This window comes from Myiozetetes cayanensis, unplaced genomic scaffold (assembly GCF_022539395.1).
Source record: "Myiozetetes cayanensis isolate MyiCay16 unplaced genomic scaffold, myiCay2020 scf56, whole genome shotgun sequence".
Lineage (NCBI taxonomy): Eukaryota > Metazoa > Chordata > Aves > Passeriformes > Tyrannidae > Myiozetetes > Myiozetetes cayanensis.
Window position 1 is genome coordinate 245345 of NW_026087809.1, and position 13688 is coordinate 259032.

At 45.1% G+C, this 13688-nt stretch overlaps 1 protein-coding gene across 4 annotated transcripts in view; it reads left to right on the forward strand.

Annotated features, from left to right (window-relative positions):
* Nucleotides 1-13688, forward strand: part of LOC126650134 (ras GTPase-activating protein 1-like) — a 140600-nt gene that overhangs the window by 63475 nt on the left and 63437 nt on the right. For all 4 annotated transcript variants that reach the window (XM_050334601.1, XM_050334600.1, XM_050334603.1 and 1 more), the window contains 2 exons: nucleotides 7730-7816; nucleotides 10407-10474. In XM_050334601.1, the coding sequence (XP_050190558.1) occupies nucleotides 7730-7816; nucleotides 10407-10474 (155 nt within the window). The remainder of the gene's footprint in view (nucleotides 1-7729; nucleotides 7817-10406; nucleotides 10475-13688) is intronic.

A 13688-nucleotide genomic window follows, 5' to 3' on the forward strand; every position in this document is an offset into this window, starting at 1 on the left:
GAGGATGTACTGGATAGTGTAGGACCCAAGCATATGATGCAAATAATATGGAAAAAGGGATGGAGATTTGTACTGGTTTTGGATGGGATGGAGTTAATTTTCTTCATAGGAGCCTGTATGGTGCTCTGTTTTAGATTTGTGACTAAGACACTGTTGTTAACATACCCATGTTTTGGCTGAAGAGTGCTTGCACAGTGTTGAGCGATGTTTTTTCTCTCCACATTCTGCCCTACCCCCCCAGCCAGTAAGCTGGAGATGGGCAAGAAGTTGGGAGGAGAAAAAGCTGGGATGGCTGACCCCAACAAAGGGATATTCCATATATGACACTGTGCTTGGCAATTAAACTGCGGAGAAAGAAGGATGAAGGAGAGACATTTTGGAGTTATGGCATTTGTCTTCCCAAGTAACCATTATGTGTGATGGAGCCCTGCTTTCCTGGATATGGCTGAACACCTGACTGCCGATGGGAAGTAGTGAATGAATCACAGAAAAACAGAATCGACTAGGTTGGAAAAGACCTCTGAGATCATCAAGTCCAACCCTTGATCCAACACCGCCATGGTTACCAGACCATGGCACTAAGTGCCACATCCAGTCCCATTTTAAAAACCTCCAGGGACGGTGAATACACCACATTCCCAGGCAACCCATTCCAATGTCTGATTACTCTCTCTGTAAAAAATTTTTTCCTAATATTCAACCTAAACCTACCCTGGTACAGCTTAAGACCATGCCCTCTTGTCCTGCTGCTGGTTGCCTGCAAGAAGAGACCAACATCCACCTGGCTACAACCTTCTTTCAGGCAGTTTTAGAGAGTGATGAGGTTTCTCCCCTGAACCTCCTCTTCTCCAGGCTAAACAACCCCAACTCTCTCAGCCTCTCCTCATAGGACTTGTGCTCAAGTCCCTTCACCAACCTGGTTGCTCTTCTATGGACCTGCTCCAGCACCTCAATATCATTCCTAAACTGAGGGGCCCAGAGCTGGACACAGTACTCCAGGTGTGGCCTCACCAACACTGAGTACAGGGGAAAAATCACTTCCCTCGTCCTGCTGGCCACACTATTCCTCATCCAGACCAGGATGCCATTGGCCTTCTTGGCCACCTGGGCACACTGTTGGCTCATGTTCAGCTTCCTGTCAATTCAAACTCCAAGGTCCCTTTCTGCCTGGCTGCTCTCCAACCACTCTGTCCCTAGTCTGTAGTGCTGCAGGGGGTTCTTGTGGCCAAAGTGGAGGATGCAGCACTTGGCCTTGTTGAACCTCATCCCGTTGGAATCAGCCCATCTCTCTAGCTTGTCCAGGTCCCTCTGAAGAGCCCTCCCGCTTTCCAGCAGATCAATATGTCCCCCCAACTTGGTGTCATCTGCAAATTTGCTAATGGTATACTCAATTCCCTCATCCAGATCATCAATAAAGATATTAAATAGAACTGGGCCCAACACTGATCCCTGGGGGACACCACTAGTGACTGGCCACCAACTGGATGCAGCCCTGTTCACCACCACTCTCTGGGCCCAGCCATCCAGCCAGGTCTTAACCCAGCAGAGAGTGCACCTGTGGGCTGCCAGCTTTTTCAGGAGTATGCTATGGGAGATGGTGTCAAAGGCTTTGCTGAAGTCCAGATAGACCACATCCACAGCCTTCCCCTCATCCACCAGGCAGGTCACCTGATCATAAAAGGGGATCACATTGGTCACATAGGACTCACCCCTCCTAAATCCGTGCTACCTGGCTCTGATCCCTTGTCCATCCTGTAGGTGCTGGGTGATTGCACCTAGGATGATCTGCTCCATAACCTTGCCGGGCACTGAGGTCAGGTTGACAGGCCTGGAGTTTCCCAGGTCCTCCTTGCAGCCCTTTTTGTGGATCGGTGTGACATTTGCCAACTTCCTGTCATCTGGGACCTCCCCAATGAGCCAGGACTGCTGGTAAATGATGGAGAGCAGCTTGGCAAGGTCTTCCACCGGCTCCCTCATCACCCTTGGGTGGATCCCATCTGGTCCCATGGACTTGTGAGGATCCAAGTGGCTCAGCAGGTCTCTGTTTCCTCCTGGACTACAGGGGGGCTATTCAGCTTCCTGTCTCTGTCTACCAGTTCCAGAAGCCAGTTGTCCTCAGGACAACCTGTCTTACTGTTGAAGACTGAGGTAAAGAAGGTGTTAAATACCTCAACCTTTTTCTCATCTTTGGTGACTATGTTCCCCCCCATGTCCAACAAAGAAAGGAGGTTTTCCTTGCCCCTCCTTTTGCTATTGATGTGTTTGTAGAAGCATTTCTTGTTATCCTTAACAGAATTGGCTAGATTGACTTCAAATTGTGCCTTTGCCTCTCGAATTTTCTTTCTACATGACTTAAATATATGTCGTGGTTTTGCTCTTGGTCAATTTTTCTCACCCCCCACACAATTACTATTAGTTGAGAGAAGGTTTATGCAGACAAAAGAGAGCTGATTGGGGAAAATAATATGAACATTTATTACTAGCAAAATAAAAACTACTAAAGAACTATATCTACAACAATTCTACTTAAATACTATGTATTTACAGAAATACCTCTCCCCCCTTTTATCAGTCCAAGGAGGAGAAGCAGTCTCATTCTCCATTCTCGGAGTTTCAAATCTTTTCAATAACTCTGCAGCACTCTAAAGCTCTTCTTCTGTTATCTCAGGACGACAACTCCTTTTCGTCGCAGTTGGAACTCTTTTTCTTTCTCTCTCTTTTCTATGTCGGCCTCCAGGGCTGGGCCTACCCCCCTCCTGGGCTAAGACCAGAGGCTGGGGGGTTACCCAGGCCCTGTAGGGTCTTCCATGGACTGCAAGAGGACACTTGCCTACCATGGATCTTCACCACAGTCACAGGGGATAATGGCTTTTGAGTCCACCCCTGTTCCCTGTGGGGTTCCCTTCCCACGGGAGAACAGTCCTTAATAGACTTCTCCGACGTGAATCCATCTCTCAGACAACAGGTCTTCCATTCTCTGTTGTCTTTCAGGGTCACAAATTTAGCTGCACCAGCATGGATCCTTCACTCAGATCTCAACTCAGGGTCACAAATTTCCAGCAGCAACATGGATCCCTTGCTTGGATCCCAAGCTTACCCGAACCGTCTGTTCCGGCGTAAACCTCGTCCCTTCTAGGGTCACAAATCTTCAATAGGACTCTGCTTCACTTCAGGTCTCCCATAAAGTCTCAGTTTCTTTATGCATCAACTTACTCCAGTGTAGGCTCTTCCACGAGCAGCATGGGGGTCTCCTCACCCCAACAATCTTCCAAAGGTAGTAGGGATTTATTTTTCAGTCTTTTCCCTGCTGAAGGGAGAGAGTGAAAGGGGGGGAGAAATAGCCCCCCCTTCGAACTTCTCTCTCCTCCGGCTGCCAGCTTTGGCCTTGAACACTTTGTTATCTCTCTGCCGGAATTTCTACTGCAGCATTCTTGTCCAAGCAGTCAGTTCTTCTCTAAAGTTTTTTTCTCTACTCCGTTATAGGAGAGAATGGGGGCTTCAGTGCTACACCTGCCCCCGGCCCAGGGCCGGAGGAGTAGGGAGGCCTGGCCCCCACCTGGGGCCTGCCGCCTCTCCTACATGGTTACTAATTTCAATTGCGCCACAGCCTTCTCTTCCATTTTCTTAAATATGTAATTGGCAAAGGCGTTACTAAAACTTTTGATTGGCCTTTTCTCCAGAAATCCACTTGGACAAAACCATCCTCAGCCCCAGGGGCTCTCTGGTGGGCAAAACCACGACAATATATTCCTAAACTCTTCATGAGTAGCCAACCTTTTTTCCATAATCGTTAGGCTCTCTTTTTTACCCTAATTCCCTTTAAAATTTCCCTGTTCATCCAGGCCAGCTGTCTTCCCTGCTGGCTTGCCTTTCGACACACTGGGACAGCCTGCTCCTGTGCATTCAAGACTTGTTTCTTGAAGCATGTCCATTTCTCCTGGACCCCTTTGTTTTCAAAGGCTGTTTCCCAAGGTACCCTCTGAACCAGTCTTCTGAGTAGGTCGAAATCTGCCCTGCAGAAGTCCAGGGTAGAAGTTTTATTGATGGCCCTCTTTGCATCCCTGAGTATTGAAAACTATTATTTCATGGTCACTGTGCCCCAGACGGCCTCCGACCACCACATCTCCCACCAGCCCCTCTCTCTTTGTGAACAGAAGGTCTAGCAGGGCCCCACATCTGATAGGTTCATTTACCAGCTGGAGCAGGAAATTATCCTCTATACACTCTAGGAATCTCCGAGACTGCCACTTCTCTGCTGTGTTGAGTTCCCAGCAGATATCCGGCAGGTTAAAGTCGCCCGCAAGAACAAGGGCTGGTAATTTTGAGACATCTGCCAGCTGCTTGTAGGATAATTCATCACCCTCATCATCCTGATTGGGTGGTCTATAACAGACTCCCACCAGGATGTCAGCCTTGTTGGCCTCCCCTTGATTCTGATCCACAGGCACTCAACCTTATTGTTACTGACTTCAAGTTCTACAGAGTCAAGAGACTCCCTAACATATAGAGCCACCCCCCACCTCTCCTACCTTGCCTGTCCCTTCTGAAGAGCTTGTAGCCACCCATGGCAGCACTCTAGTCATGTGAGTCATCCCACTATGTTTTCGTGATGGTGCCTACATCATAGCTTTCCTGCTGCACGATGGCTTCCAGCTCCTCCTGTTTGTTACCCATACTGTGTGCATTGGTGTACATGCACTTCAGCTGGGCTGCTGATATCACTTCTAATTCAGGTTTTGCACCCTTAGTCTCATCTCTGGAGAGCCTGGTTTCAACCCCTTCCCCCTTCAAACCTAGTTTAAAGCCCTCTTGATCATCCTCGACAACTCATAGGCTGGATTCCTTTCACCATTGCTAGATAGATGAAGCCCATCTGACTCTATCAGGCTAGGTACCATAGAATTTGCCCTATGGTTGAAAAAAAGCAAAATTCTGCTGGCGGCACCAGTCCTTAAGCCACCTATTGATAAGATGGGTCTTCCTACTCCTCTCATTCATCCCTGCTACTGCAGGAACTGAATCGAACACCACCTGTGCCCCTGTCCCATTAACTAGTTGATCTAGTGCCTTGAAGTTCTTTTTAATTAGCCTGAGACCTCTTTCATTAATGTCATCACTGCCAGCCTGGACCACCAGCAGTGGATAATAATCAGAGGGCCTGATTAGCTCAGGGAGTCTCCTACTAATATTCATCACCTGGGCCCCAGGAAGGCAGCAGACCTCCCTGTGGGATGGGTCCGGTTGGCATATAGGGCCTTCAGTTCCCCTCAGATGGGAGTCACCTACTACAACTACCCTTCTTTTTTCTTTATAGCTGTGGTTGTAATCCATCTAGTAGATAGGGTGCAACTGGAAGACCTTCCAGACAGATCCTCTTCTTGACTGCCCTCTCTCTGACTCTCTGTGTCCAGGGCCTCATATCTGTTCTTTAAGGGCACCGTGGGAGGTGATGGGGGGGTCAGGAGGGGATTCTTTTACCTCTTTGATCAGGGACCTGTTTCCATTTTCCCCCATCTGCTTGGTTTGCTCCATCTGCCTGATGGCAGGAGGGGCAGGGCTTCACCATCTCCTGCTGGGCTTCCTTTGGGGTTGAAAGGGTATGACTCCACCAGTCTATTTCCCTTTCACTCTCCCTTAGCCTCTCCAATTCTTCCTTAAGCTCTGCCACCAGGTATAGCAAATCATTCACCTGCTCGCATCGCATGCAGGCATCTCTCGCACTGTCCTCTGGTACTAACACCACACTCAGACACTCTGTGGAGCCAGTGACCTGAACAGCTGCGTCCTTCTTGGGGGGTTCTGTCTGGGTTAGCACACTCCCCCTGAGAGCAGCAACAGCTTTCACTTGTTTGGAAACCATTGCTGGGTTGAGTTTAGTTGCAGAAAAAAAAAAAATATGGACAGCCATAAACCTACCTCACAACCCACCAGAGAAAGCTAGGAGGGTGGCTGTGCCCTTCCTGCTCGCCCTGCCTGCGCAAACTGCCGCGCAAACTGCCGTGCCACACTCTCACTGATGTGCCATGCCCCTGTTTGCGCACTCCTGTTCACTGTGCTCCGGGTCACTTGCGTTCCCTGGAGCAGTTTAAATCTCTTGGAACTGACCTCAGCTCCACCCCATGGTCAGCTGATTAGGCCTCACAGGGCATCTGGGCTTTGCTTGTATGCACAGCTTTTGCTTTACCTATTAAACCGTCTTTATGTCAGCCCATGAGTTTTTCTTGGTTTTACCCTTATGTAATTTTGAAGATGAAACCAAGTTAGGTGGGAGTGATGATCTGCTGGAGGGTAGGAAGGCTCTACAGAGGTATCTGGACAGGCAGGATTGATGGGCCGAGGCCAATTGTATGAGGTTCAACAAGGTGAAGTGCCAAGTCCTGCACTTGGGTCCCAACATCCCCATGCAGTGCTACAGGCTTAGGGAAGAGTGGTTGGAAGGTGGCCCAGTGGAAAAGGACCTGGGGGTTCTGGTTGACAACTGATTGAATATGAGCCAGCAGTGTGTCCAGGTGGCCAAGAAGGCCAGTGGCATCCTGGCTTGTATCAGAAATAGTGTGGCCAGCAGGACTAAGGAAGTGATTGTCCCCCTGTACTTAGCACTGATGAGGCTGCACCTCGAATACTGTGTTCAATTTTGGGCCCATCACTACAAGAAAGACATTGAGGTGCTGGAGTGTGTCCAAAGAAATGCAACAGAGCTGGGGAAGAGGCTGGAGAATAAGTCCTATGAGGACCAGCTGAGGGAGCTGGAGTTGTTTAGCCTGGAGAAAAAAAGGCTTAGGGGAGACCTTATTGCTCTCTACAAGTCCCTGAAAGAAGGTTGTGGCAAGGTGGGTGTTGCTCTCTTCTCGAGTAGCCAGTAATGAGATGGCCTCAAGTTGGGCCACAGAAGGTTTAGATTGGATATTAGGGAAAATTTCTTCACTGAATGGGTAGTTTATCATTGGAACAGGCTGCCCAGGGCAGTGGTTGAGTCACCAACCCTAAAGGTATTTAAAGACGTGTAGATGTGGCACTTAAGGATGTGGTTTAATGGTGGAGTTGGCAGTGTTAGATTACTGGTTGATCTTAGAACTTTTTCCCAACCTAAATGATTCTATGATTTTGTGATTCTCTTTCCTATCCTGCGGAGGGGAAGTGAGCAAGTGACTGGGTGGGGGCTTAGCTGCTGGCCATGGTCAACCCACCACAGAATGGCAGAACAGCACAGAAGGTTCTTTTGTGTCAGTGTTAGCAAGGTTAGTATTAAAAGCTTTTTTCTGTTAAGTACATGGTGGATCTCAACATTTTCTGAAATACACCAGAGTGCTCCTATTTTTTTGATAGAAGAGGACTATTGCTTAACTATTTTTAAGAACCTGACCTCTAGTCATGGATACACAAATTATTATTAAAAAGTGTGTGGGGAAAAACCCAAACAAACAAGGAAAGAATCCACCAAACCATCGGGGATTTTAATTTTTTTTCGAAAAAGGAAATGTTGTAGAAGAAATAGGAACAAAATTATTATAGAATATTTAATGCACACATGAATAATCAGAATTTTACCTGCACAAATAGAGTAGTGCATTAGTCGAGGACTTCCTTTACCATTTGTAAATGGACTGTTATAGTAGATTTTGACTTAATTTACATGAATTGAAGGAGGTTGGACTAGATGCTTTCTGACCGGCTATTTTTATTCATAAAAATTTTTAGATTAAATTATTAATTAGTATTATTTTTACAGGACACTGAGATATATTTATGGATGCTTGCAGAAGTCTGTTCAAAACAAGTGGCCAACTAATACCACAATGAGAACAAGAGTTGTTAGGTAAGTTACTTGTTAGTTTATTCTATGCTGAAAATAACATTTTAAGGTCTTATTACTGTCATACTTCAGTGTGCTTATCAATTTTTTCCTTTAGGGACTCCTATGTAGTGTGTGTTAATTATTGGAAAAAATCTTACACATGCTAAGATGAATGTCCTTTAAAATGCAGACATAACATGTTAAGGAAACTAATACCTTCTCAGAAAGGTGATTGGACTGTCATTAGATTTCACTGAGGTACTGTCTGTATTGGAATATATAGTTTTCTGCATCTGTGAAGGCTCTCAGTGCTGATTACTTGGAATCAGTGTTCATTTCTGAAAATATGTACACTGTCCCAGTTTTGTTTTATTTCTTTGCTCTAGCTCAATCATGTTGAAGCATTCCAGAGCCTCCATAAAAATGTTGCAGGCTACTGAACGTGTCTCCTTTGAACTGGCACTGAGTACGAAAACTCCAGTCTGCATTCATAAAACAATTGAATAAATAGTTCTTCCTTTAACACTATCAGTTACCAGTGCAGGTCAAAAAAATATGACAAAAATGAGGTCTTGACACTGTTGTTCTAAATGATACTGAGGGTTTAAGGGTATCAAAGCCACATATCTTCTACATTTGCGTTCCCTTTTTTTTACAAGCCTAGCTTTCTAGTAGACCAATATCTGGCACTGATATGATTTGCTGAGGTTAATCTCCCATTGAACAGTGTCTTCCAGATGATTTGTCATTGGCTCTTGTTTATCACTTTGACTGCAGACAGAAATAAAGACATGGGAGCCCTTCTTCCCCAGAGTTTCAATTAATGTTAGTGTAATTAGTACAGTACCTTCCATGCTTATTTCCCTGTCATTTAGTGTTCGTAACAGTAGTGACTCAAGATTTTAATGAAGAAAAATCTTCAATAAAATGCCAGCCAACAGTGTTCTGCAGGGGTTTTGCCTTAAAATTGAGGCTGCTCTTATCAGAGGTGCTGGAGCTAGTCTATTGCAAGCATATAGAACTTAGAAGCAAATACCATGTCTCTTCCTGTTTCTTCCCATCTCCAGAGAGCACCATGTGGCTTTCCTTAAGTGATACAGCTGACATTCAGAATTTTTCTGGGGTCTCTGCTGGATGCTATAAATACTGGGTCCCTTTCTCTCTTCATAAGTGGATACTTGTGATTTGTCTCTAGAGTACAGTTTTGTGGGGTTTTTTTCAACCTCCAGTGAAGAATATTATCTTTTATTGCACTGGCTTTGATCCAAGAATAATTACATATTCAAAGACAGATGGATAGTTTTAAGTGCCTGGGTAGCTTCCCTTCTATATAATTCATTTCTGTTTCTTTGTAAAAGACCATACATAGGTATTGACTCATTCTTAATTTAGACAGCTTGACCAGTGTAAGAAGCACCAAATGTTCTGTGTCTGCAAGGTCTATCGTAGGTTCATACCCTAGTTGTCTTCAGGCCATCTACAAGAGAAATTAATGTACATGCCATGACTTCAAAATTATTTACTTCCTCATAGCTTTATCTCATAGAAAATATTTTTGTTTCACACTGTGCCAGGAGTGTTTTGTCAACCCATAATCCATGGTTCTTGGAGAGATAGGAAACTTCTATAACAGTATATATTGGAATTCAAGTGTGTTGGACACGTGAAAGGTGTGTTAACCTCACTGCTACATGTGTCACTTCCAATTAATAATGGACAATGTCATCACCGTATGCTTTACAAGGAAGGTAGTGCAAGGTCCACTTCTATTCTTTTGCAAGAGGTCAGACTTTGGTATTGCTGTAGTGAAAAACCAGTCTGCTGGTAGTGTCCATGCACTGAACAAAATGAGTTAGATTGCTTTAGTTGGTCCATATGTCACTTCATTTTATAGCAGTCTTCCAGAATTATGGTTTACCTGAAATGGATATTTTTTTTACTTCAGCTGTCAACAGAAAGTTAGATTTTTCTCATGCTAAACTGAAGGCCAATTTAGGTTTGTTTAATAAGTTCCTATTTCTGCAGTCAAACTGAGCACTTTTCCCTAGCTTTCTAGATTGTCCGTGTGGCAGCAATTACTTCTGTGAAGAAAGTAGCTGATCCAGTATTATTCTTCTAGGATATTAAAGTACTGTTATCAGGATATGGATTGGTTCAAGATGAACTAAGGCCATGTTGATGCCAAAAGAGAGGTTCCATTGTGATTGTGCACTCTTGCTCTCCTTATGTTGGCTTGGAGAAGTGAGTGGCTGCAGGATGAATTACTTGTGGTAGTAGACAGTGGAACACTTGTAGAAGGCAGTAAATAAAGTGCTCTTCCTTTTTGAAGCCAGTGTGGTCTTAGACTCCAGACTGTATGGCTTTACAGTTAAGCTTTTCCCAGATGGTTTCAGAAGTTCACCTTCAATATACCTGGTTTTATTTTGTTTTTTATCATAGTTGAAATCATAACAAGACATTCTTAATTAACAAACACATGGAGCACAGGCTGGTTGTCATCTATCTCACAAAGATTTCCACACTGACTTAAATGCCTAAAGACTACATAATTTTACATTAATTCTATGATAGCTTCATTATTGAAAAAAATACTTTTTTTTTTCCATTTCAGTGGCTTTGTTTTTCTTCGACTGATTTGTCCTGCTATCCTGAACCCAAGGATGTTTAACATCATCTCAGGTGACTATGCTTCAGACTAAATTCATACTTTATGTAGTGATAGGCGTGAACTTACTTTAGTGCCTGATTTAGCAAAATTGTTTCTGAGCATTTTAACTTAGAGATGTAGTTGAGGTCTTAGAGATGGAACATCTAGTACGTGTTACTGTTGTACTAGACATAAGACTGTGTTGATGGAATTTCAGGTTTTAAGTTTTGCTGTATTTCTTTGTTGTGATTGGACCTTGGGTGGATGCCAAGTTGTCTACCAAAGCTACTCTATCACTCCCCCTTATTAACTGGGCAGAGGAGAGGAAATATAACAAAAGGCTCATGGGTTGAGATAAAGACTGGGAGATCACTCAGCAATTACTGTCACGAGCAAAACAGACTCAGCCTGGGGAAATTAAATTAATATATTACCAATCAAATCAGAGGAGGATAATGAGAAATAAAACCAAATCTAAACCAATTTCCTTCTTCCTAGGCTCAACTTCACTCCTGTGCTAGTTTTGGTTGGGGTAGAGTTAATTTTCTTCCCAGTGGCTGGTATGGGGCTGTGTTTCGGATTCATGCTGGAAACAGTGCTGATAATGTAAAAATGTTTTTGTTGTTGCTGAGCAGTGCTTGCACAGAACCAAGGTCTTTTCTGGTTTTTGTACTGCCATGCTGGCGAGGAGACTGGGGGTGGCATGGGAGGTTGGGGGAAGACACAGCTGGGACAGCTGACCCCAACTGACCACAGAGATATTCCATACCATATGACATCATGCCCAATGTATAAAGCTGGGGGAAGGAGGAAGGGGAGGGACGTTCAGAGTTATGGCGTTTGTCTTCCCAAGTAACCATTACACGTTATGGGGCCCTGATCTCCTGGAGATGGTTGAAGATTTGCCTGTCCATGGGAAGCAGTGAATTAATTCCTTGTTTTGCTTTGCTTACATGTGCAGCTTTTGCTTTCCCTATTAAACTGTCTTTATCTCAACTGACAAGTTTTCTAACTTTTTACTATTGTAATTCTCTCTCAGATCCCACTGGTGGGGGAGTGAGCGAATGGCAGTGTGGGGCTTGGTTGCTGGCTGGGGTTAAACCACAACAAGCCCCTATTTTCTCTACCTCCTGCCCCCTAACTGTGCAGGGGAATGGGGAATGGGGTTGCAGTCAGTTCATCATGTTGTCTCTGCCACTGCAGGAGGAGGACTCCTCACACTCTTCCCCTGTTCCAGTATGGGTTCCCTCCCATGGGAGACAGTTCTCCAGAAACTTCTCCAATGTGGGTCCTTCCCATAGGCTGCAGTCCTTCAGGAACAGACTGCTCCAGTGGGGGTCCCCCACAGGGTCACAAGTCCTGCCAGGAAACCTGCTCCAGAGGGGGTTCCTCTCTCCAAGGGTTCACAGGTCCTGCCAGGAGCCTACTCCAGCAAAGACTCTCCACAGGGTCACAGTATCCTTCAGGCACATCCACCTGCTTTGGTGTGGGGTTTGCACCATGGACCTCCATAGGCTGCAGGGGGGACAGCCTGCCTCGCCATGATCTTTACCATGGGCTGCAGGGGAATCTCTGCTCTGATGCCTGGAACACCTCCCCCCCCTTTCTTCTACACTGACCTTTGGTGTCTGCAGGGTTGTTTCTCACATATTCCCACTCCTCTGCTCTACCTGCTCTTGTGCAGCAGGGTTTGGGTTTTTTCCTCCCTTCCTAAATATGTTATCACAGAGGTGCTACCATGGCCTTGGCAAGCAGTGGGTCTGTCTTGGAGCCGGCTGGCATTTGCTCTATAGGACATGGGGGAAACTTCTAGCAGTTTCTCACATAAGTCATCCCCGTAGCCCTCCACTACCAAAACCTGAACATGCAAACCCAATACATCCTTGTGGGAGGAAGAAAAAACATAAACTACTGATGGGAAAATTGTAGGACTAAAGTATTTGGATATTTGAGTTCCATAGTTTTAAAAAGTTTGTATATGTTATAGTTTGTGTCATCTTTTCCCCTGCTTTTTTTTTTTTTTTTTTTTTTTTGGCAAAATTGTCTCAGCCTAGAGGGCATTTGGTTTGTGCTAGCCATTGTTATTCCTCCTTCCCTCCCTAACACCTTCTCAATTTTACCTGTAAAATGCTGGTTTCAAAATAGGAAGAAATCAGAAATCACTTGTGTCAGAAAGCCTTTGGGGAAAATCGTTTTCCTTTTTTTGGATTTAGAGGCAGCTTTTCAGACAATATAGCAAGTTTTCTGTCCTCTCTCTTTAAACTATAGTAAATGAGAAAACCTGAGTCAATCTGAAAGCTCCTTTCTCCCTTTAATAGTTTTCATACACACTTCAGGGAAAGCATTTCAGAACCATGGCCTCGTTGTTATTGTTACAAGTCAGAGCAGAGAATTATAACAATGAATATTCATACCATTATGTCATTTGAAGGGGGCCACCCTGCCCTTCCAGAAAGGGGAGTTGGAGGGGCAAAGAGGGGGTTGCCATGGGTAAAAGTTGTTTCCAGGGTCTCAGCCATGGCTGGAAGCTGTCCCTGCCAGGCCGGGACAGCAGAAAAGCCACACCAGGAACTGGAAGTGTGCCATCTTGCCTCAGTCTACAAAGCAGTGTGGACAGTCCCCAAAGAAACTGTGGCAAAACTTGGTCCCTTCTACTTCCTGCCAATTCTCCTCCTCCCATTTCTCCTCCGGAACACTGGTACAGAGTTGCGGTGCTGAAGTGGACAGCTCTGAGGTATGACTGAGCCAGCCAGGAGCCTCTCTGCTTTGCTCGCTGCTTGCCTGGCACAGGACAGCTGCACCTCCTGCCACTCCGAAGCCAGGGAACAAAGAGACTTCAAACTGGTACCACTGCTGCAGTTAAGACCTGAAGGAGGTGGTTGGTGGGGAAAAAACCCTCTGTCCCTTTGTTCCTGGGGAATCCACATGGGTGGTGAATTCCCATCTTTGTGCGTAAACTGTTTCCTTTGTATCTTTGTAGTTACTGCTATTTCCTTTTAGTGAACTGTTATTTTTTCACTTATAACCTCCTCACATTTTTTTTGGTCCCTCTATAAAAGGAGAGGGGAGTTCATCCTTTTGGAGTTCCTGCCTCCCAATATTTGTCTTTAAAGCAAGACAAAATTTGGTGCACAATATGGGGCTTGAGAGAGAGAAGTGAAAAAATAACCATTTTTAACAACTCATTTGTGTATTGGGTATAGAACCCCTAGCCAGCATGCTGCTCAATCTACTCATGTCGGTGTG